Source organism: Zonotrichia albicollis, chromosome 9 (genome assembly GCF_047830755.1).
Source record: "Zonotrichia albicollis isolate bZonAlb1 chromosome 9, bZonAlb1.hap1, whole genome shotgun sequence".
In the NCBI taxonomy this organism is placed as follows: Eukaryota; Metazoa; Chordata; class Aves; order Passeriformes; family Passerellidae; genus Zonotrichia; species Zonotrichia albicollis.
The window spans coordinates 1,512,947-1,534,344 of record NC_133827.1 but is presented as its reverse complement, the minus strand read 5'-3'; the positions used below and the strand labels follow the sequence as shown (position 1 = coordinate 1,534,344).

General features: G+C 53.1%; 1 protein-coding gene across 1 annotated transcript; it reads right to left on the bottom strand.

The window, feature by feature from the left end:
• Window positions 1-280: 280 nt before the first annotated feature.
• LOC141730215 (hydrocephalus-inducing protein homolog) lies at window positions 281-20,810 on the bottom strand. The gene is made up of 11 exons (XM_074547645.1): window positions 20,781-20,810; window positions 18,857-18,991; window positions 17,218-17,417; window positions 14,459-14,583; window positions 12,981-13,185; window positions 11,621-11,801; window positions 8,026-8,249; window positions 6,031-6,098; window positions 3,643-3,875; window positions 1,824-1,924; window positions 281-512 (listed from the first exon to the last, which is right to left on the bottom strand). Exons 1-11 carry the CDS (start codon window positions 20,808-20,810, stop codon window positions 281-283), a joined length of 1,734 nt encoding a protein of 577 aa, XP_074403746.1.
• Between the last annotated feature and the right edge of the window lie 588 nt (window positions 20,811-21,398).

Here is a 21,398-nt window from a genome sequence, read left to right as displayed (position 1 = left end):
ACAACAGCAACTTACACACACCTTTAAAACTCCCCAGGACAAAGGTCAAAGGCACAAACAAGATGCAGGAATTGTAGGTTTAGCATTCCCAGGGGATCCTGCAAGGAGGCTGCCAGCACAGACACTGGTGTCTGTGGGTGCAGCAGCTTTTCACAACCCTCTAAGATCTCCCACAGGAAAACACCCTGAGGACTAGAACATCAGCTGTTTCCTCAGGAGCTTAAACTGCCTCCTAAAGTTTACAGTTGGGCAGGATCCTGTTCTCAGCAGATCTTTAAGACTAAATAGAAACCAGCAAGGTCTTATCCAAACCCTTTTTTCCCCTAATAGTCTCCTCAGGAATATTTGACAGGAGGAGGTGGATGTGATGCCAAACCTGGGGAATAAGCCCGTAGCAGCCAGGAAGGTGGCTGGGATTCCTAATGAGGATCTTCCTCTCATAAGGCACCTTCAGGTGGCACTCATCACACAGCAGCACCGGGGAGGACACTTGGAGCTCAGGAACGAGACATCTGGGCAAAGAGATGACCCCAGAACAATCAGAGATACTGAGAGAATGGAGAATGCCTACCCCCACAGATTGTGAAATGGAGCAGAACACATTGGTCACTGTCAAATGCACATTGAAGAGCCCTACAGGGATAAATTGCCTTCTACCTTTTCCCACTCCAACATGTCTTGTCAAGGAGGGGCAAACCCTGAGAGGCAGCACCCATAGGCTGCCAAGTGCCCCAGGCAGAGCACTTTGCCCCACAGCTGCCTCAGCCCCTCCTTTGCCCAAGAAGGCTTGCAAGGACTCCTGGAACAGTGCCAGTGACCCACGAGCTCTGGGGGAGCCTTCCCAACAAGGATCAGTGCTCACTAAGGCTCAAGGAACACACAGCTCCAGTGTCTCAGTAAAAATGACTCAACAAGGATCAGTTCTCCCTAAGGCTCAAGGAACACACAGCTCCTGTGTCTCAGTAAAAATGACTCCCTTCTCTGCCATGGTGCTGTTGCCCTGCCTGAGAACTCAGCTCTTTGCCCCAGCCCTGGAGGGCACAAGACAGCAGCTGCCCCACAGAGGGGCTGATCAGCCCCTGCCAGGCCCTGCAGCTCCCTGGCTCCTTCACTGCACAGCTCCAGGCACTGCCTGGCCCCAGCTCCACCTGCTGTACACAATGGCAGCCCAGGCACTGCCTGGATGGCTCTGCCTGCCACAGGGAACAGCACCAGGGAGCTGCATCCCTCTGGGCATCACACTGACACCCACAGCAGCACAGGACCATGGAATTCTGCTGCAGCAACAACCACTTTTGCTCTCAACTCTGACAACATTAAAGCTCAAAATGGGAAGCACAGGGAAGGACAAAAACTGGAGCTGACCTGCCACATCAAGGGCTGCTTTCCCCTTGTCAGACCTTGCCCTCCCAACTCTTGCTGGGAGCCACTTCCCCCTGCCATGTGTCCTCATGGACAGAGCCAGAGCCTGACTCTCAGCAGCTGCTTGGTGTGGCCCAAACCAGTGCACGGTACTCACAGCCAGCACAACTCCACCTCTTGCAGCCAGAAGGAGAGGAGGCCCTCGGGAAATTTGTTCCACCTCAAGCACCAAAAACAAGGCCAATCAACGATATCATTCCTGGTGCCTTTAGAAGAGGGCCCATGACCGTGCTGGGCTGTGAGCAAACGTGCTTTTCACCACGGGCTGCTGCCCAAGCACTGCTGTTCTCGTGTCCAGCTGGCACAACATGAGGGCATTCAGCAGCCCTTCTCCTTGGCAGCTGCAGCCAGCACAGCCTGGGCAAGGCAGTGCCTGGGGGAGGCCAGGCAAGGGCTGCTACCTGGCTGTGATGATCAGGGCTGCCACTCCCTTGCCAATACCCTCCAGGTCCACCAGCAATCTCCGGTAGAAATCCATCACCGTGTTGGAGCACAGGGTCACCTGGTGGAAGAGAAGAACAGTCAATTCTTCCTTACAAAAGCTCATTACCCACGGGTGATATCCTCCAGTTCCTGAGGGAGGATTTGCCCTTAATTCTTCTGCTGCTCCATGTGTAGAGCACAGTCTCGGAGTAACAAAATCCTTCTGGCAATACCAGATTTGTTAAACACACCTTGCTATCAGGGCACAGGTCAGCTACATTAAAACATTAGACTACAGCTCCATGCACCACTGCATTCAAATTAAGGGGCCAATTTCTCATCTGACTACAAAGACATCCATGCAGAGGAAATCTGACTTGACCACAATGAGTTCAGCTTTACAGCAGGAGGCTGAGGGCAAAGTGTGGCCCAGCAGGTGCTGGGCAGTTCATGGCTGCCCTGGGAGCCTGAGCCCGGGCTGGCTCTGAGAACTCCAGCCCCATGCCAGGAGTGGGGAACTGCCCCAGGGTGGGCATTGACCAAAGGCAGAACCCTCAGAACTGCCCCAGGGTGGGCACTGACCACAGGCAGAACCCTCAGCACTGCCCCAGGGTGGGCACTGACCAGAGGCAGAACCCTCAGAACCAGAACTGCCCCAGGGTGGGCATTGACCAGAGGCAGAACCCTCAGCACTGCCCCAGGGTGGGCATTGACCAGAGGCAGAACCCTCAGAACTGTCCCAGGGTGGGCACTGACCACAGGCAGAACCCTCAGAACTGCCCCAGGATGGGCACTGACCAGAGGCAGAACCCTCAGAGCCTCTTGCTCTACACTGCAAGAGACAAGCCACCACAGGGACCAGGCAGAGAAGAAAGGAGAAGGATCTCTGCCTTGAAGTTCCACAAGAAAGGGTTTATTCCAAGCAAAAGGATCAGAGCCAAAAGAGCCCTGCACACTCCTGTGCAAGGGCTTTTGTACAGACACAAAGCAGGGGGTGGATACAAACAGCAAACCAAAAGGGAATCCTCAGGGGAGCACTGAGGGGATTACATCAAGTGTCTGGAGCCCCTTTGGGTAAGAAGGTGGGGAGGATGGCTCACATGGGCCAATGGGGCCTCCAGGAATATGGGAATTCCAAAGGGGTGTTCAGACAGGGATTGGCTCCAGGTTAAATTGGCAAAAAAGGTTGGGGAACAAAAGGGGCTGGGTTTGACAGCAGGGAAAGAGCTGGAACAAGGGGCAGGGAATGGCATGAGGGACAGCTTTGAGGGAGGGTAAAACCCAAGGGTAAACCAACTCAGGGAGAACATGGGGTATCACAGAACAAACCACTTAAAAAGGAATCAATACAATAAATTTGAACTGCTACACATGGCTGCAGATGTTTTGTCTCCACTGGAGCTTCCTGCAGTGAACACAAATCATTCTGCTCCCCAGGAGGGGGGAAATGAGACCAAGAAGAAAAGCTCACTGCTTGATACAATGACATCTCTCTAACAGCCACCTTCTGCCCTCATCCTTGCTCTGCCCCAATGCAATCAAATCAATCGCTCTCAAAAACACAAGAATGGCTTCAGGCCTTGACCATAAGGTCTGTGAGCTCAGCATATGATTTTGGAAAGCAAACAGTGCTCCTTGAGGAACATCCCGAGTAAGCCAGCTAGCAGGGGCCTCCCAGCAGTGCAGATCTCTCAGTGCCAGGATGCTCCAAGCTGGCACCAGAGCTAAAGCCCTCCCACCCTGCAGTGCAGCTCCAGCCCTGGTGCTGCAGCGGCTGTGGCCGGGCTCTTGCCGTACCTCGATGTCCTGGTGTCCCTGGGGGAGGATGGTGCCTTGGCTGGGATTGATGGTGAACTCCCTGGGCTCCACATGGAAATGGATTCCCTTGCTCCAGGCCGGGTCGGTGTCCCTGCGGATCTGATCCACGCTGTCCACAGCCGGCTGCGTGCCATCGTCCGACATGCGGAGCTGGAACGTCAGGGGCACCGCGGAGCTGTTGGTGAGGCGGCAGCGCTGCGTGTAGGGAAAGCCTGGGCAAGGACACAAATATCCATTCAGGCACCCAGCAGGGCACGATCCTGGGGGCAAGATCCTAGCAGGATCAAAGTGAGATTGGAGTTGAGCTCTTTATTATCTGAACTGCAGCTCACCCAGAAGCTGCGTGAGGAATTAATCGTCACTTAGTTCCCTTTGACACAGATTCCAGACTGCAGCCTTGAAAATGCCCACTCCTAGCCCTGCTGAACACTGCAAGCTTCTCTCTTTGTGATGGGGACGAGCTTCCTCACCTGCCCCAAACCAGCATCAGTTCTCTCTGAGTGATGTGTGTGCACCCAGACCCAGCATTTACTCTGAGAATTCAAGCTGTCCAATTCCCTGCTCAGCCTGCCAACACTCCCACCTTTTTCAAGACATATAAAGAGTGAGCTGTCTGTAAGAAGAAGCTACAGCAAAACAAAGTGAGGATGGAATCAGGAACTAGAACGTGAGGCAAAGCACCCTAATGCAGCTTCTCTCTGCAGGATCCTTAAGGCATCTCTTGCTTTGGGCCAAACAGCTGAGCACGTGACAGCTCAGAGCCCACTCAACTGGGGCACAGCCAAGCCTTGCTTTGAGATTAGCAATTAGGAACCAGGTCCTACGTCACCCAACAAACAGGGACATCACAGCCATGCTGCTCACTGAGAGTGCTGCCTGCAAGGGTTTACCCCACTTTGGCTCTGAGATTTGCTTTCCATCCTGCAAAGCCAGAGATACAGCCACTCATGGTGGGGATGTCCTGCAGAGCGCACAGAGCAGCCACAGCCTGCTCTGCACTGCACATCTGGCTGGGCTGGCCAGCTCTGTGGGGAGGAGACTTCTCCCCAGGCCTGCTCACCAAGAGCATCTGGGACACAGATGGGGAGAAAAAACAACTGCAGCTGCAGCCCAGAGCTCCTCTGTGCCCATCCAAGTGACCACTGCCAGCTCCAGCAGGGACTCCAGCAGGGAGGCAAGAGAGGCACAAAAAGGACAAACCCAGATGTCAAAACCTCCAACAAGACTGAGGCCAGCACATGCAGACAACAGTCAACAGGTACAAAGAAGCAAAGATACAACAGCTGCCTTCAGCCTAAGAGCCCTTAGGAATGAAATTGGATTCAGCAGGATCAATCTCCTGCTTCAGAACCATATTTCCATCTCTTGCCTTTCTTGTTTCATTCCTTCCAAAGTCAACTTGACAAGCGCCTCCATGGTGATGCAGGCTGGGGAAGAAGCAGCTCAAAAAAGGCAATGAATTTCCTTCAGAAGTTCATGAACTTCATAGTTCTGGGTTTAGGCTTGGCCGTGAATGTTGCCCTTGGTCTGGGAAGGGGGATTGGGGTTCTGGGGGGTTTTGGGGCGTTTTGGCCCTGGGCTGGGCTTTTCCCTTGGGGGTTTTTGGGAGTTGTGGCTTGATGCTGTGGGCGGCTGTGCAGTGGGAGCTGAGGCTGGGCAGGGAGCGGAGCTTCCCTTCCTCCCGCTCGGGGATCGCAGCTCGGCCGCGGCTGCTGCGGGAGGTTTGTGCTTGGCCGGGGCTGCCCTGGCTGCAGCTCAGCGCTGGCACCGACCCTGCCTGCCTGCCCCGCTGCTGCTGCTGCTGCTGCTGGGCACTGCCCACACTCCCCTGCCCTCTGGGGCTCTGCAAAATAAGCATTTCCACCTTCCCTTCCCTTCCCGCACCGGCTGGGGGGGATCACTGCCCTGCCAGAGCCCACAGCTCCTCCTGCTGTGACCAGAACTCCACCAAAGGGGAAAAACAGGACTTGGCATCTGGCAAATGTCTGTTCTTGCCTTCTTGTCTGTGCTCTCCTGAGACAGTCTAGCAAAGAACTGTTATTTCTTTTCCCACAGTTTTTCCTGGGACCCCTGTCATTTCAAAGGGATAAGCATTTGGAGGGAGGGGCTCATCTTTCCATTGCAGCAAGATTCCCACCTTCCTTGGCAGACATCTGTCTTTTAAAGCAGCACAGAGACACCAGAAAATACTGCCTTTCTATTCCTTGCTTCCATTGGATCTCACAATGGCAAAATGCCCCCTGAGGCAGCAGCAGCCCTGCAGTTCACAGCCTGAAGAGTCTGCTGGGGCAGGGCAGGAGTGAGGGATGCTTTTGTGTTGGAAGGCACAGATCCCTGAGGCTGTGTCCCAGCCCAGGGAACACTCACCAAAGGAGATGTCCCCGAAGTCGAGCTCAGCGAGGTCGAAGTGTAAACTCGGTGCAGTGACGCTGCCCCTGCAGGCCGAGGACAGAGCAGGCAATGGCTCGGTTAAAGGCATTGCAAAGGTGCGGCTGTCGTGGCTCGGGGGCACAAAACCCGGGCTCAGGGCACCCTGGGTTTCCAACCAACACAGCCCCGTGTGCTCAGCACAGGGCCCTGGGCACAGGAGGCAGCTCAAGCCAAGGGGCAGCAGCCAACAGCCCCTGATGGGCTCTGGGCACAGGGCAGGCAGGAGAAGCCCCTGGGTTGCTGGGGATCCCATGAAGGACCCTGAACACACACCCAGACATGGCTCCGTGCCTCAGTTTCCCCATCTGCAATGGCATGGACATCAAGGTGTCCCCACAAACTTCTCTAAGCAGCCCTTCCAGCCACAGCTTCCCTGCTTTGCTCCTTCTGAGCAGCAACTGCTGTTCCCATGGAGGAGCTTTGTCAAGAGAGTTTGACCCACAAAATCATTACAGACACTTTTCTGAGACACGAATCCAGGGCATTCCCAAACATCCTCTGAAAAGAGCAGCAACAGTTCTACCCAGGGCACAGATGAATCCTAAAGGAAAGGACCAGCTTGTCAGCAGTGCACCAGCTGGCACAGCCAAGAGCAAGAGTTTCAACAACCAAACTTGGCTGTCCTGAATCTAGCACAGCACCTCACCTGTCCTTCAACTCAGCAGATACACTCCAAAAGCCACCAACATCCACTGAAATCAGCACTTGAAGCTGCACAACACTCACCAGTTGATTTCATGGTTGATGCCAATCAGTGCCCACTCTGCCTTTTGGTTCAAAATCAAGAACCAGTGAACTGTGTCCTCTATTGTACTCACAGGACTGACCCTGGCTCTGCTCTGCACATCTCAACAAGAGACATCTGCCCTTGCTCAAGGAGAAAGCTGCTGATGCAGAAACAGCCCATGGCCACTTTGGGGGAGGGACAGAGGAGAATCAATTATTTGATGGTGAAAGGTTCCCTCTTGATTTCCAAATGAAAAAAGCAGCACTTTTTCTCCAAAAACAAAGGCAGCATCATTGTTTCTCCACTATGGGCGCACCTGCTCACCACTTTTCTCTTGCTAAGGAATAACTTCCTTGTTCTTCTTTACCCATCTCCCTTATCTCATTGGCATCATCCAGTGCAGATTGCTTTCATTTCTTCACTGCCTTGAGCCAGTGCCTCCCAGCATCAGCAGCCCAGCTCCAAAGCTGCAGAGCAGCCAGCACCAGCTCTCCTGCTTCCACTCCATTATCCTGCAGCACATGGCTCAGGCTGGCAGGGACAAGGCCTCACGCTGCTGTGGTGCTGAGCACTGAGCTCTGCCTCCCCTATGATCAGCCCTTCTCCCTTTGGCTGGGCCAGGATTGTCTCCTGCCATGGCATTAGCCCACGGGATGGTGCCCCAGTCCTTGGCACAGCTCCTGCTGCACAGTTCCTGACTCCCACATCAGCCCTTTGCTGGCTGTGCAAAGGAGGCACCAGAGCCCTCTGTGCACAGGAGCTGGGGGCACAGCTTGTGCCCCACAGCATGGCCATGAGAGGTGAGCTGAGGCTGCTGCTGCCCATCTGGCATGGATTATTCACACAAGGTTTTACAAACACTGCTGCTGCTGCAGAATCAGCCAGGCTGGTCCATCTGCAAAGCCCTGGGGGCCTTGCTGGGTGTTCAGGTGGGACATCCCAGAGCAGCTGCTGCCCAAAGCTGATCCATCCCACGTCCTGCCATGGCCCAAGGCACAGGGAGATCCCTGCAGGGAGGAGTCATTCCAGCTCCCGGCTACCACACAGGGCAGGAGGCAGCCTCACACTAAAGCAATGCCAGCAGCAGAGCAGAGATTCACACCTCAGGAAACACCTTTTTCCTCTGCTCCACCGCAAAAGGAGGTAGGTGGGGGATGTCCCAGAGACAGCTACAGATGTGCCCACCCAGCTCCCAGGGTCCTTACTTGATGGTCAGGATGGCAGGCGCAGGAGATCCAGCCACACTGAACTGGAACTCCTCCTCAAAGCTCCCCAGCACGGTGGCACTGAAGGAGATCTGCACACTCTGGCTCCCACCTGCTGCAATGATGCCCTCCTCGGGGGCAAACTTGAAACACAAGCCCACGTTGGTGGCTGAAGGGAGACAGGTGAAGGAAGCATCAATAGCTCCTTGGTTCATCAGTTTCACCTGCAGCAGCAAGAAAGCAAAATGGGAATACATGAGGAATCTTGCTTCTTGTGAGTTACTGTCTAATGATGCAATGAACACCCAGAAAAGGCAGAAGATGCATTGTGCTGCTGAATGGCAGAAGTCCAAAGATACAACAGGACAAGTTCTGCCTTTGGGTTTTCATGCAGAGCAGTGGCAACTCCACAGAACTGCAGTCACCCTGGCTTATCCCACGGACACAGAGCAGTGCCCCTCTGCTCAGCAGCACCAAGCGCATTGAGAGCTGGCCCTGAGAGCAACGTGGGCTGATTGCGGCTGCCTAGGGAATCACCCCGGAGCTGCTGCTGCCCCAGTGAGCACAGCTCCAACAGCACCATCTGCTCATTCACCTTTTCCCAGACCATGAAAACAATACATTGAGAATGAGGCATCAGCATCAAAACGTACAGACAGCACCATCTTTTGGTGAGAAAACTAAGCATGTCTTTCCCTTCCACTGCTTCTGCAGAGCCCAGTGCAAAGGTGCCTTGTGTCTGGCACTACCACAAAAGCCTCTGAACATGCAGCTTTTTGACCCAGGCTTGGTTTCATGTGCCAAGGGGTGTTTTTGCAGGAAGTCTCCCAGCTGATCCCTATGGAAGGCTGCCCAAAAGCAGGGACTGGGGCTTCAGGAACAACAGACACACCTTGGTGACCCCCCAGATTTCAGCAGTCCATCAAATATTCCCTGCTCACAGCTGCCCAGGTTGGCAGCAAGTCCACAGCTGCACCAGGCTTGCTGCTGCCTCAGGAGCCATCAGGATCCATCCCAAGCCCTGCTGCTCACCTCATAGACATGGGGGGTGTTGACAAAAACATTCCCAAGGTTCAGAGTCTGAGAGCTGAGTTCAACCAAGGGTCCTTGGCCTTCCCCTCTGAGCTGCAGGGGCAGCCTGCTCTCACGGCCTGGGGAGAGATGTCCATTGCAGTACAATCATTCCCTCTGCTCCACTGCATTTTCCAGGCTGCCTCAGTGCTAGTCCCCGACTCTGAGCTGGACGCAACCAGCTCCTGATGCTGCAGGAGAAGATATGGACCCTTCTCTTCCCTCAGGACATATCCCCTGAGGCTGACTTGCAATTTCTAACCCATTCCCTGGGCTGCTTTCCAATTTGAGCCACCAGTTTGATGAGTTTAAAACCTCTGGTGCCTGTAGTGACAGCTCAAAGAGTAATGGGTAGAAATTGAAAGAAAGGAGATTTCGGTGAGATATTAGGGAAGAAATTTTTCCTGTGAGGGTGGTGAGGCACTGGAGCAGGTTCCCCAGGGATGTTGTGGAGCTTCCAGCCCTGCAAGTGTTCTAAGCCAGGCTGGATGGGGCTTGGAGCTCCCTGCTCTAGGGGGAGGTGTCCCTGCCCATGGCAGGGGCCTTGGGACTAGATGATCTTTAAGGTCCATTCCATCCTTACCATACTGTTATTCTGTGGTTTCCTTCCCATGCACCTAGAGGAGCTTTGAAATACATTCAGTGCAGGCACAAAGCTCCTGCCAAACAGAGTTTGGCAATTCCCAAACTCCCTGGCCCAGGAGCACAGGACTTTGTTGCCCAAGTGCTCCCCTTGTGACACTCAGCACTGTTCTATTTCCACAGGCTGAGAGCTGCAAGGTGACAACTGGCACACAGGGAGAGCAGCAGCTGCTGGCCAAGGCTGCTCTCTCTACCAACAGCCCGGGCTCAGGGGGGCTCATCCCCCTCTGCTCTGCTGCTGTCTGGGCACTGGGAGGTGGTCCAGGCTCAGGGAGCCCATTTCTAACTCAGCTCCTACCACCTGATGATGGATCCATGGCAAATGGAGCCATCCTGGAGGCCAGGGGCCTGCAGGGGCTGAGTGCTTGTTCACTGAAGTGTTCTGCTCTGGAGCTCTCTGGCCTTTGAGGGAATGCTGGCAAAGCCATGGCATGAAAACCTCTCCCTGCACTGCCTGGGCTGTTCTGGGATCAGTCAGGCACACACAGCATTCTGAGCCCTGGCCTGGCACGGGAGACTCCCTGGCAGCTGCAGGGCCAGGGGGGATGTGCCAGCACTGCCCTGCTGACCAGGGACCCTTCCCAGCACTTCCACGGGAGCCCAGTCGGCTCAGGCTGGCACCATGGCTTCACTGAGGGAGAGAGAGGCAGGGCAAAGGAGCTGCACCTGAGATGCTGCAGTAAGCCACACTTCCATACTCCAGTGCTTCCAGGGGTTTGAAGGTCACCTTGATTTCAGCCGAACAATTCGGCCCAATTTCTCCCTCCTACAGCAGAAAGAGACACCAAAACATTGCTCTGCAAACTTCACATTGCTTGTTTTCAACACCCTCCTGTAAGCCTTTGTGTAGAGCATCAGTGATGAGTGAACAACACAAGGAGCCAAGGAAACACTCCAAACCCAGCCCAACACAGCTCTCAATGCTCAGCTGATCAGCTCCCACTCTCCACAATATTCCTGCTGCTCTGACACAAGCTCTTGGACACATCATGCTGCTGTCAGCTACAGTGGGATGCAACTGCCACTCTGCCCTGCTGGCTCTTGGCCTTAGATGGGCCATAGCTGTAACCAAGAAGAGAACATGATCCCCTTCCTTGGAAATAAAAATATTAGTTTAACCTCTACTGAAAGAAAGCAGAGGCTGGCATTATTCTAGGGTTTACTCCAAGATGAGAAGGGATGTTGCACTGTGCACACACCAGGCATTCATCATCTCTCACAATGCCAGTACTCAGAATCAAGGCTCTGGTTGATGGGAGCACGTGGCAGTTTGCTTGCATCACCAGAAAAGGAAAATGTGTTCTGTCCCTGTGTGCAGGACAACTCCAAAGGCCCATTTCAACCTTCCACCCTTGTGTCCAGGCTCACAGATGACGCTGGAAGGGACACTCAGAAATAGTGCAAGGCATGGTTACAGGAAGGGATTGGCATTTCTGTCATTAACCTTGGGCTGAATTTGGCCTTCTTTTGCCAGGGAGCAATTGCAAGCTTCAGGTCACTGTGTGAGCTGGCAGTGCTCCAACAGCCTCTGCTGAGCCCCATGTGTGGGGGGAGCCCCTGCCTACAAGAACTGCTCCCTGGGACATTGACAGGACACGCAGGCAGTGCCTTGAGCTTAAGCCTGGCAGCAGAGCTGGGCTTTGTCAGGCTCCCAGCCCTGCCTGGAGCCTGCAGGGCACAAATGCTTTCAGCAGCGAGCCCTGCAGCCTCACCAGAAACTCCATGTCCTCCCTGCCAGCACATGGAGCCAGCTGAGGATCTCCCAGTGACTGCAGCCAGGGTTAGGGTTAGGTGTAGGGTGGGTGTAGGGAGTAGGGTGGGTGGGAGGAGAAGGAGGAGGAGGAAGAGAAGGAGGAAGAGAATGTTCTCAGCTATCACTTACCATTGGCTCAATGAAAAAAATGTCATCAGAGAACAGCATGGGGTCGTCTTGCACCTTTGCCGTCTTCTCCTGGACCATGCTGCTCAGGAGGGCACTGTGATGTCCCTTCACCTTCTCTGTTTGTTTCTCCTCTGGGAAGTTTTCCTGGGACACCTCTTTGGGCAGCCACAGCAAACGCTGCCTGCAGCCCCAGGGAGAGACAAGGCCAGCAGATGGTTTCATGAGCCACAGGTTTGCAGAGAGAAGTGTGAGCGCAGGAGAGCAAAGCACTTGAGGAGGAGCAGCAGCAGCTCGCCAGCAAAGGCTGAGCCCAAGCCACGAGGGTCCCACAAGGATCAGAGGACAACTTGCTGTTCCCTGGCCCAGCAGGGAGTTTCACTCCACACTTGCAAGCTCAGCAGAGGTTTCCAAAGCCAGCATCCCTCCAGAGAACCTCCTGCCTCAAAGCCTCTGCCACAGCTGAGGGAGAATCAACCAGCCATTTCAAGTGGCTTTTCCTCCCACGGAGCTGCTCAGGGGGGCACAGAAAGATCACAGAGCACCCACTGCAGCATTTCCCTGGCAAGGGGAGACAAAGCTGGCTTGCAGCTACGTGTTAGCAGCATCACACTTTGTTCCTTCCATTTTGGACCTCCCTCGTTCCCTCCACTGCCTTTCACAAGAGCATCCCAGAGCACTTCCACAGGAAATTGATGAATTCAGGCACCAAATCCCTTCAGGGACATTCAAGTTTTTATATGCAATATGCATGAAAACAGAGGCTCTGAGAGGGGAAGGAACTTTGTTGTGCAGGAGGGAGACAGCAAACTCCTGGAGAGACCTTTTCATGAGCCAGAGCTTTCTGGATCTCATCCCAGTGCATGGCAGTAGAATGTCCTGAGAGGGAAAGGATCCTGCACTATCTTCTCTCACAAAAAGTCCTCTCTGCTCTGAGAGCTCAAAACCTCTCTGACAGCAGCACAGGGACACACAACCAGCCAGCATGGGCAAGGAGCTGTTGAAGGAACTAAAGGGAATAAAGAGGGTGTATCACCTTTGGAAAGAGGGACTGGCAACTCAGGAAATGTTTAAGGATGTTGCCAGGTCATGTAGAAAGAAGGTTAGAGAGACAAGAGCCCAATTAGGACCTGAGGAAATCCAGTCACCACAATCAACCTTTCCTTCCCAAAATGCCATCCCTGGTTCGAGTATAAATGACCTGGAATGCTGAGTGCTGAGCTCCTGAAGCCCAGGGACACAAACCCCAGTGCCAGGCATGGTTTACTTGGCCTAACCATTCAAAAGCACCAACATCCCCTGAGGCCACATGTTAGCTCAGACATGGGCCTGTATCTCACTGAAATGCATCTTTCAAACCAACCTCCTCTTCTCTTCATTCTCTTCTTCCTCAGTCGCAAAAGCCTTCCACTGGAAGTGGGCTGTGATGTTACTCCTGTTTTCAATGAACAGGGTTCTGTGGCTTGACATGGTGGTGAAAGTCTTGTCAAGCTCCACGGAATTTGTGCTCAGCCCAACGTTGACGTCTACAGCTTCTCCCTGGAGCTTTGTGTGGATTCTTTCTCCACCTGGAACAAAGCAAAGGGGAGTCTTTGCTCAGCTCACTGGCTGATGGAAGCACAAGGAACAGAGCAAAGCACAGGGCACAGATAAAAGTGTCCCAGTTTTGCGCTGAAGGAGCAGTTCTGTGGACCACTCCATTGATCACATCCTTCAGCTCTGTGTGTACAGCGTGAGGATGTCCTGGGCACCTCCTAAAACACCTTATTTCTGAGGGTGTTTGCAGAGATCTGGCCCCAAGGTGAAAGGATGGACAGGGAGATTGGTCCATGTGCTCCGGTGACCCACTCAGATCACCGGGATTTCTGCATCCAAGTCCTTCAGGTGACAGGGCTGAGGAGCCCTGCTCAGTCCTGCCTTGCCCAGGCTCTCCCCGGGCATCCCAGGAGACTCCTGTCTCTCCTGATCCCTTGGATCCCTTCTTGCTGACCAGCAAATATGCCTGGGGGCAGGTGGACAGCAAAAGGAGGCCCAGAGGAACAAGTGAAGTGACACCCAGAGCAGGAGGGGACACAGGTTAGGAAACACAACCGGCCTGGCTCTGCAATGTGACAAACCACTACAGAATGAGCATCGTGAAAACCATTTCCCTGTCCAAACCCACAGCCACATCAGTCTTTAAATATTTTATACTGTTCAGATCTGAAAAACCAAGCTGGAGCATTGCAAATAAAATAAGAAAGGGACAAAGGAAAGATTACTGAGTACAGAGCAGTTTCTACATTAAGACTGAATGGGATCCCACAGTCTAGAAATCAAATGGGAGATAGATGTGAGAGGTTTGCAACAGCGTGAACAGCCTGGGAAATGGGGAAAACACGGAAAAAATTGTTTTGATTTGTCACAAAAAAGGAACTTGAGGGCCTGAAAATGTTGTTAGACAGAAACTACATCTATGTGTAAGGGCCACATAGAAAAAGGGTCTGTGGCAAGCCAGTGGAGAAGCAGCATGTGGGACAGAGGTGTGCAAGAAATCCATTGCATTGGAGAGAGTCTGATGGAGACCTCACCTACAGCACTGCCCAGGAATCAAATACAACTACACCCAGGCATAGCCACACCGTAGTGGAGAATCAGAGTTCCTCCTTCCTCCACTCAGCAAGTCCCAGCAAAACAGCAGTCAAAAATCTTTGCCTTTCTCAAGCCCCTAAACACCAAGGAGTTCTCAGTTTGCTTTGGGGTAAGGCTGAACAGGGGAGGCACCTCTGGAGGGAATGCAGGGATGGCACAGAGGGAGCCATGTGCAGAACTGTCCTGTGCCCTGCAGGGCCCAGCACTCACCTGAGCTGCAGCACACGGCCAGGGAGCCGCGATGGGCACCGCTGGCCAGCGGGTGAAATGCCACTGTCACCTGCACAGTGTCACCAGCGCCCAGAGCTCCTGTGGCCGGCACCACGGAGAAAGGACTGCAACACAGAGAGAGGGGTCAGGCCTGGGACACCTGGCCATGAGATTCCTGCTGCACTGCAGCTCCCTGCAGCTCCCTTGGGCAAGCAGGGAGCAATCCAAGCACAGGCAGCACAAGAGACAGAACAGACAGGATCACAAACAGACACTGAGCCACTGCTGACAAGATCCAGACCTCACAAGATCCTGGGGGTAAAATTACCTCAGCTCCCCATACTCTGCATCCAGCTCTCTGCAATGAGGCTCAAGGCTCCCACTGCCAGCAATCCCATCAGAGAATGCTTTGTGAAAAGCACAGAGAGGGTTCAGAGCTATTTGCATGCACAGCTTGACACTGATTGCCTCAGGAATTTCTCTTTTCCTGCTGCCTATAAACCTCATCTCAAGAGATGCAAACGTTAGGGCACTCCCTGTCCCGGGAGATTACAGCCTAGGAATCAGACAGGGAGAAGGAACTTTTCCCTGAAGACCAAGGAATAGTTCCTGTTGAATTGGCAGTGTGCTTCTTTGGTTTATTTTACCTTGAAAACATCGTAATTTAGCCTAAAAAGGGCAACTTTTATAAACATTTCAATGAAAGCTGCTCTAAGAAAAGGAGCAATCAAAACTTTGAAAGAGTGCAAATGCAGATTAGAGCAATACAGTGACATGGAAACCCAAAAGGACGATGCCATTTACAGTCTGAAGAGTCCAATCCGAGCTGAATGAAGCACCATGAGCAGGAGCACACCAAGGAAGCAGAACCGGAGGTTTCTGTGTGTTTACCAGCAATGCATTCTGGGACTCTGGGCTGTCATGCAGGCTGGTAACTGTTTGCTTGGCCCAGCAGAGAAACTCTGTGCAATGTGTTGGAAATAGTGATGCAGATGTGTTGCTGCACTTTGGATTTAACAGGAGCAATCAGGATTTAGTCACCAGGTAAACAGCTCTTGCCTGACAAACACAAGACTCTGTGCTTTGATGCTCAGGGACAGCTCAGGGAAAATGTGCTTCTGCCCAGCAGCTGCTGGGCTTTGTGCCCTTCTACAGCCCCAGTGAGGAAACAAAAGTTCCTGGCCTTGGTGCTTTGTTGCTGGTCAATCTGTCACTTCAAATGTGTTCTGGGGACTTTGCTAATGAATGCATCACACACAAAAACAAAGAGAACATCTGGCAAGCTGAACTTTGTTCATGTCAGTAGTAACAGCTGATGAACTCACTTCAGGTTCTGCTCATTCAGGACCTCTTGCTGTAATTATGGGCTGACCTGTTCCCATTGCCACTGGTGAGAACATCACTGCTGGCTGATGGAGAAGCCTTGGGCCAGCAATGTTCGTGTGCTGGATGTGAGACTTTGGAGGGAGGGGAGGAAGGACAAGGCCCCAGCAGGCCCAGAGCCAGATCAGTGCTCGTGCTCCTGCATCTGCCCCGGGGCTGATGCCAGCACTGCTGCAGCTCTGCTGGGGCTGGGGGGATCAGGGCCTGCTGGGGGCAAGGCACAGCATTCTGTTCTTAGGCTTTGGCCAGAAATTTCACCGCAATAGAGAAGCTGCCAGTTAGGGGAATCCCTGGCCAGGCTTCAGCACTACCTTCCATTCCCTTCCCTTCTCACTCCTGCCCCATGTTACATGCTCCTGCCTTCAGGTGGCACGATGGGAATAACATTCCACGGATGACTTCAGGCCTTGCCGGAGAAAGAAGGTGTCCTCTTCTTTTCAAATTACTAAGAGAAGAGTATCTAGCCAAGTTCAGGACTCAGCTGTCAGAACTGAAAAACTGAGTGCAAATCAGCTCCCGCATCTCCTCCATCCCTGGGCTGTACCCACCAGACTCCTCTGTTCCTGCTGGAGCAGTCATCTCACACACACACCTGGCTCCCCAAGACCCAAAGACACAAGCTCCACAGCTAAACTTAACTCCTCTGAATTTCAGCCAACACCACTAAACTGTTCCCTGAGCCCACAGCTAGAAGAGCTGTCAAGGAGACATCCCTGACACTGACATAACCAAAGGAAAATTACTCCTAAGAGATAGGCCTGGAAAGCTAAATTTTGGGCTTTTCTCTGTTAATTGTGAGCTGCTCCTTAAGACACTTCTCATCCTGTTAGATCCATCCTCTCAATGAATCACTACTGCACCTGACAGGCAGAAAAGATAAGGTATGGAGGCGGTTTTAAAAGGTTGTTTTCTTCTGCTTTTATAACTAGGTCCATTGACATGTTTGTTTCCTTGTATGGCATCTAAAGACAGGTCCATGTCTCCCAATGGCACCTTGCAACCCCCAGACACTGCTATTGCTTTGAGCAGTGTGTTTGCTCAGATGATTTCCACAGGTCCCCTCCAGGACCACTGCAAAGACACATGCCTGTGGCCTCCCAGAGAATGGCTTGGCTGACAGTGCTGAGGAAGCATTTCAGAAGCTGCTTGTGCTCAGCAGGGTGCAAGCCAGCTCCCAACATGTTCCAGTGCCCTCCAGGAAATCTGGGACAGAGAAAGCTGCAAGGCCACTGAAAGCAAGAGCAGATGCCTTCCATCCTGCTCACTCCCAGCCAGGCTGCCGGGCAGCAGATCCGATGCTTGGTTCCTTCTGTAGCTCTTTCCCAACTCCGCTCTCACCCAAAGGTGTTGGCACAGGGACAGATGAGCTGCCTCACCTCTGGGTGCTCAGCTGGTACCGAGCTGCCCGGGCACCGACATTGCGCACCAGCAGAGTCTGCTGGGTGCTGACCTTGACCGGACACTTGGAGAAGTCCAGCTGGGCAGGGAAGTCCAGCACAGCTCGGGCACCAATGGCCCGAATTGGCACCACGATCCTTTCCCTGGCAGTGAGGCACACCAGCTCGTGGCAATAATCCTGCAGGAAAAGAAACTGGCTCAGCACAGGACATTTAGTGCCATCCCCATGACAGAAGAAAAACCATTTCCTATACCCCTTCAAGGGCATCAATTTACCTATTGCACCCTCAAATGAACACTAAGTTCTACTGCTATGTCACATTTTAAAGGCACCAGTGCACTTTGCAAAATCTGTCTCAGTGGCATTAAGCTCTTGTGTCACTTGGGTCATACAGATAACAGCCCTAGGCCACCACCATTTCTACTCTAAACTTTAATGATGTTAAAGAATTCCTAAGCCTCTTCTAAGGAACATGGAGCTGGGGAACACAGGACATTGCTCTTTAGGATTCTGTATTCCCACTGTCTGAGAATAGGACAAAGTGTTCCACTGACTCTAAGCAGCAAAAGGAAGAGGAGAAAACAGCTGCACCCAAAGACATCCTGCACCTTTGGCCTGGTGCAGAAACATCAGTTGGCTCACAACTCCCCTCTAACTTTGCCTGACCAACCAAGTCAGGAGAAGAACAGTGCTAAGAGGTAGCAGGATGCTGTTGGAAAGGGCCTCTCTTTGTTTCCCTGCAAGGCTTCCTCCCTTCCATGCCATGCCCTCAACCCTTCTGTATGAATAAGCCTCCAGATCAGAACATGAACCCTCCAGATCCCAGCACTGAGATCAGACTTGCCAGGGCCTCAGCACTGCTGTTCAAACCTCCCCACAAAAGCACCTTTGGCACGGAATGGGTGCCAGCTGACAGAGCAAGCACAGGGACAGGAATGAAGACAGAGCCCCAGCAGTGTCACTGCCATGGGCTCTGGGCTCACAGCTCTGCCTGCAGCTTGTACCTGCCCTGCACCAGCTCCTTCAGGCAGGTGTCCAAGTGCCCTGCAGCTCAGCAACCTCCTGCTGACCAAGGGCACCCAGAGCCCAGTGTGCCTGTGCCAGGCCGGGCTCACGGGCACAGCACATCCTCTGCCCTGGCCCTGCAGCTTTGCCATGCTCACTTGTGCTCTGGGACAGCACAGCTGCAAGGCTGCACAACACAGGGGGTGAAAAAGCACTGGCTTTGCTCCAGCCCAGGGGCAGGCAGGGAAGCTGTTGGCAGTCCAGGAAGGAGGAAAGCTCTCTGACCTCTTTGTTCCTCTGGTGTTTTCCATCAGAATGAAACCCCTTCCCCTGGACCTAGAGATGGCCCAACATCTATCAACAGCCCTCTGTCATTTTCATCCTGTTTCCTGTGCATCTTCCCTTGGCAATGCTCAGCAATGTGCAGGGAGGGGAAGCAGAGCCTGTCAGGCCTGGCTGCAGTGCCTGCCAGCAGTACCAAGGTGTGACTGGCTGCAGGCTGCCTGCCCACGCCTGGAGCCCAGCTCACAGCATGCAATGGACTGGAGCCAGAGTGCAGGGCAAACAATGGCTGTGGAGATCGTTGTGTGCTTTGGCTCCTCCAGCCTCACCTTGTTCTTGCTGGGGGTGAAGCGGATGCGCACGGGGGCAGAGGCGCCCGGCGGCACGGCACGGTACGCATCGCTGGAGCTCACCAGCTGGAAGTAAGGTGAGCTCTCCATGGAGACCTTCACCACGTGAAGAATCTGCAGCAAAGACATGAAATTATGATTTTGCCACTTGTGGAAACAGGATGAGAGGAGACCTGTCCATGTCCTGCTAACATCCCTCCCTTGCCCCTTTTCCAAAGCACTTTCAGCTGTGCAGGCACAGGCACATCATTCACAAGGCTGAACTTGGATCCCTTCTCTCTGGCTCCAGCATTTTGGCCAGGGGCAGAAGGGCAGCGCCTGCTGGGAAGGAAGGGCCGAGCAGGTCAGCACCAGCAGGATGGAGACAGAGCACCTGAACCAAGTCACCTGCATATTCAACAAGGCCAAAAAACCTGCTGGCTTCTGCCTGCACACAGCCATGAAGTTGTCATGTTCCGGAGGGGGAATGTGCTACCTAAAAGCAAACCAGCACATTACTGTGGGGGAAAGAAGAAATTCCCTTCTAGCAGATCAGGTTTGGGTAGGGACCTTCTGGGGATATAGTCAGGCAGGCAGAGCAGCAAGACAGGAGACCAAACACTGTGGTCTTACTGGGAATAAAAGCAAACCTGAAAAGCAAAAGAAGGAATGAACACAGCAAGACAATCCCTAAAACAAGGAGATGGCAAAGAGAATTTAAATGGGCAGTAAAGCAGCAAGGAAGAATCATAAGACCATGAGAGCAACCAGCTTGCCAAAAGTAACAGAAACACAGACAGGCGGTGTCTATTGACCATGGGGCTTCAGAGGCATTTTCTGCCTGGAGAAACAGGACCAGCACTGACTGACAGTGTGGTTCCAGTATGCAAAGCCAATATTGGCACTCCAGGGCTTCCTGCTGCCTGTGCAGGCAAGCTGGGCTGCTGGGCATTCCTGCCTGCAGCCAGCAGGCCAGGTTCTGCCCTCTGCGGTACACATGCACAGCACACGTGCATTTTCTAGCACACTGATATCATCAACCCCTGAGCACCAAAATGCTCTCCAAAAGTCTAAACCAGATGATTTGGACTCCCTCCTGTCTCCTTCCACCAGCCTACTCTTGGCACAAGCCTCACTTGAGAAAATGTTTCCCTGACTGAAATTCAAATGGTCTCAAGTTTTCCTCTTTACAGTGGAACACAACTGACATTTTTCAACTTTTTCCCTCTCAGCTCTCTTGGTAAACTGCAAAACAATCCCAGTTTCTTCATGTGAAGGTTGAAACCTCCTGGAGCACATGGCTTTGGATGTGCTGTGCTTCTGCAAAGGGAAAGCAGAACACGTGTTGCTTTTGGAAAAGCTGAGCAGAGCTGGATGAAGCTGAGCAGGAGCCTCAAGTGGCACCTAAAGGCCTCTCACTGCTTCTGCTCCATCACTCTGATTGCAGGGCTCTTTCGGGACACGGTTCCTGCAGGGCCAATGCCATTATGAGAAGTGATTCCAGCATAAAGTGCAGAAGGCTCAGCCCCTGAGCTTTGCCTGTGAGCTGCACAAAGGGAGCCAAACGGGCTGAGAGAGGCAGAGATTCCTACCAGGAGCCAAGATTAACCAAGGACACACAGGGTGTGCTATAGACCCAAGGCAAAGCAGGAGAGCAGGTAAGAACTGTACAGCCCTCAACATTCCTGTCAATCCAGAGCTTTCAAGAGAAGGAAACTCCTTTGGCATAGACACCATCAACGCCTGGCCAAAACCAGGGGACAATTCCCAGCACAGGAAGATTTCCACCATCTTGCAGAAGAAGGTGCTGAGACATTTTCTTCTGCATGTGCTGCAGCAGATAACTTGCTTTGCTGTACACTGAGGGAATGACAGCACTCTCCTCTTCCAGCACAGTGTCAAAGCTCTGGGTGCCAGCACTTACCTTGTCCTTATTCATGAGAGACAGCACCATTTCAGAGACCTCCCGAGCGACGAAGTTCTGAAATACCAGCTCTGGTGGGGAAACCCCAAACCAGCTCTGTTTCGGGGCAGCTGACAGCAGCTGGAGAGGAGAGAGAGCAGGGAGAGCTTCAGCTGCTGGGAGGAAGGTTCATGCAGGAGAATCTTCCACTGATCCCCAGTGAAGTACAGACTCTGAGGGAGCACGTCTGCCCAGCCCACACTGGGCAAACACTGGCTCCCCCACCTCTGCTCTGAGCTGATCCACAGCTGCTGGGCCACACAGAGCAGGCTCAAGCCAAGCTGCTCTTTTGGCATGGATTTCTCCAGGTTTCTTTCTCCAGAATGCCAGGCAGCACTTTCCTAAAACACAGCCCTGTGCCCATGTGGTCACAGAGCTCTGGGGCACTGACTGAGTACTCATGGAGTAAGTAAAACCCATGGATTTACAGAAGACTCCATGGGAAAGGATTTGGGATGTCTTTTACTCTGAGACAGGGAAACCGAGGCCCACACAACTGCAAATATCTTTTTTGCTCTAGAACTTAGACATCAGTAAGAAGAGAGCAGGACCAGAGGAGGTGTGAGAGATGAGGTGACA

Bases quoted from the DNA above. Each gene is read 5' to 3' on its own strand.
- LOC141730215 (XM_074547645.1), bottom strand. From the start codon at position 20,810: ATGGTGCTGTCTCTCATGAATAAGGACAAG. The intron at 8,250-11,620 runs GTAAGTGATAGC...TTGCTGCTGCAG, and splicing joins TTTTTTTCATTGAGCCAATG to GTGAAACTGATGAACCAAGG. The intron at 6,099-8,025 runs GTAAGGACCCTG...CTCGGCCTGCAG, and splicing joins CCTGCCATCCTGACCATCAA to GGGCAGCGTCACTGCACCGA.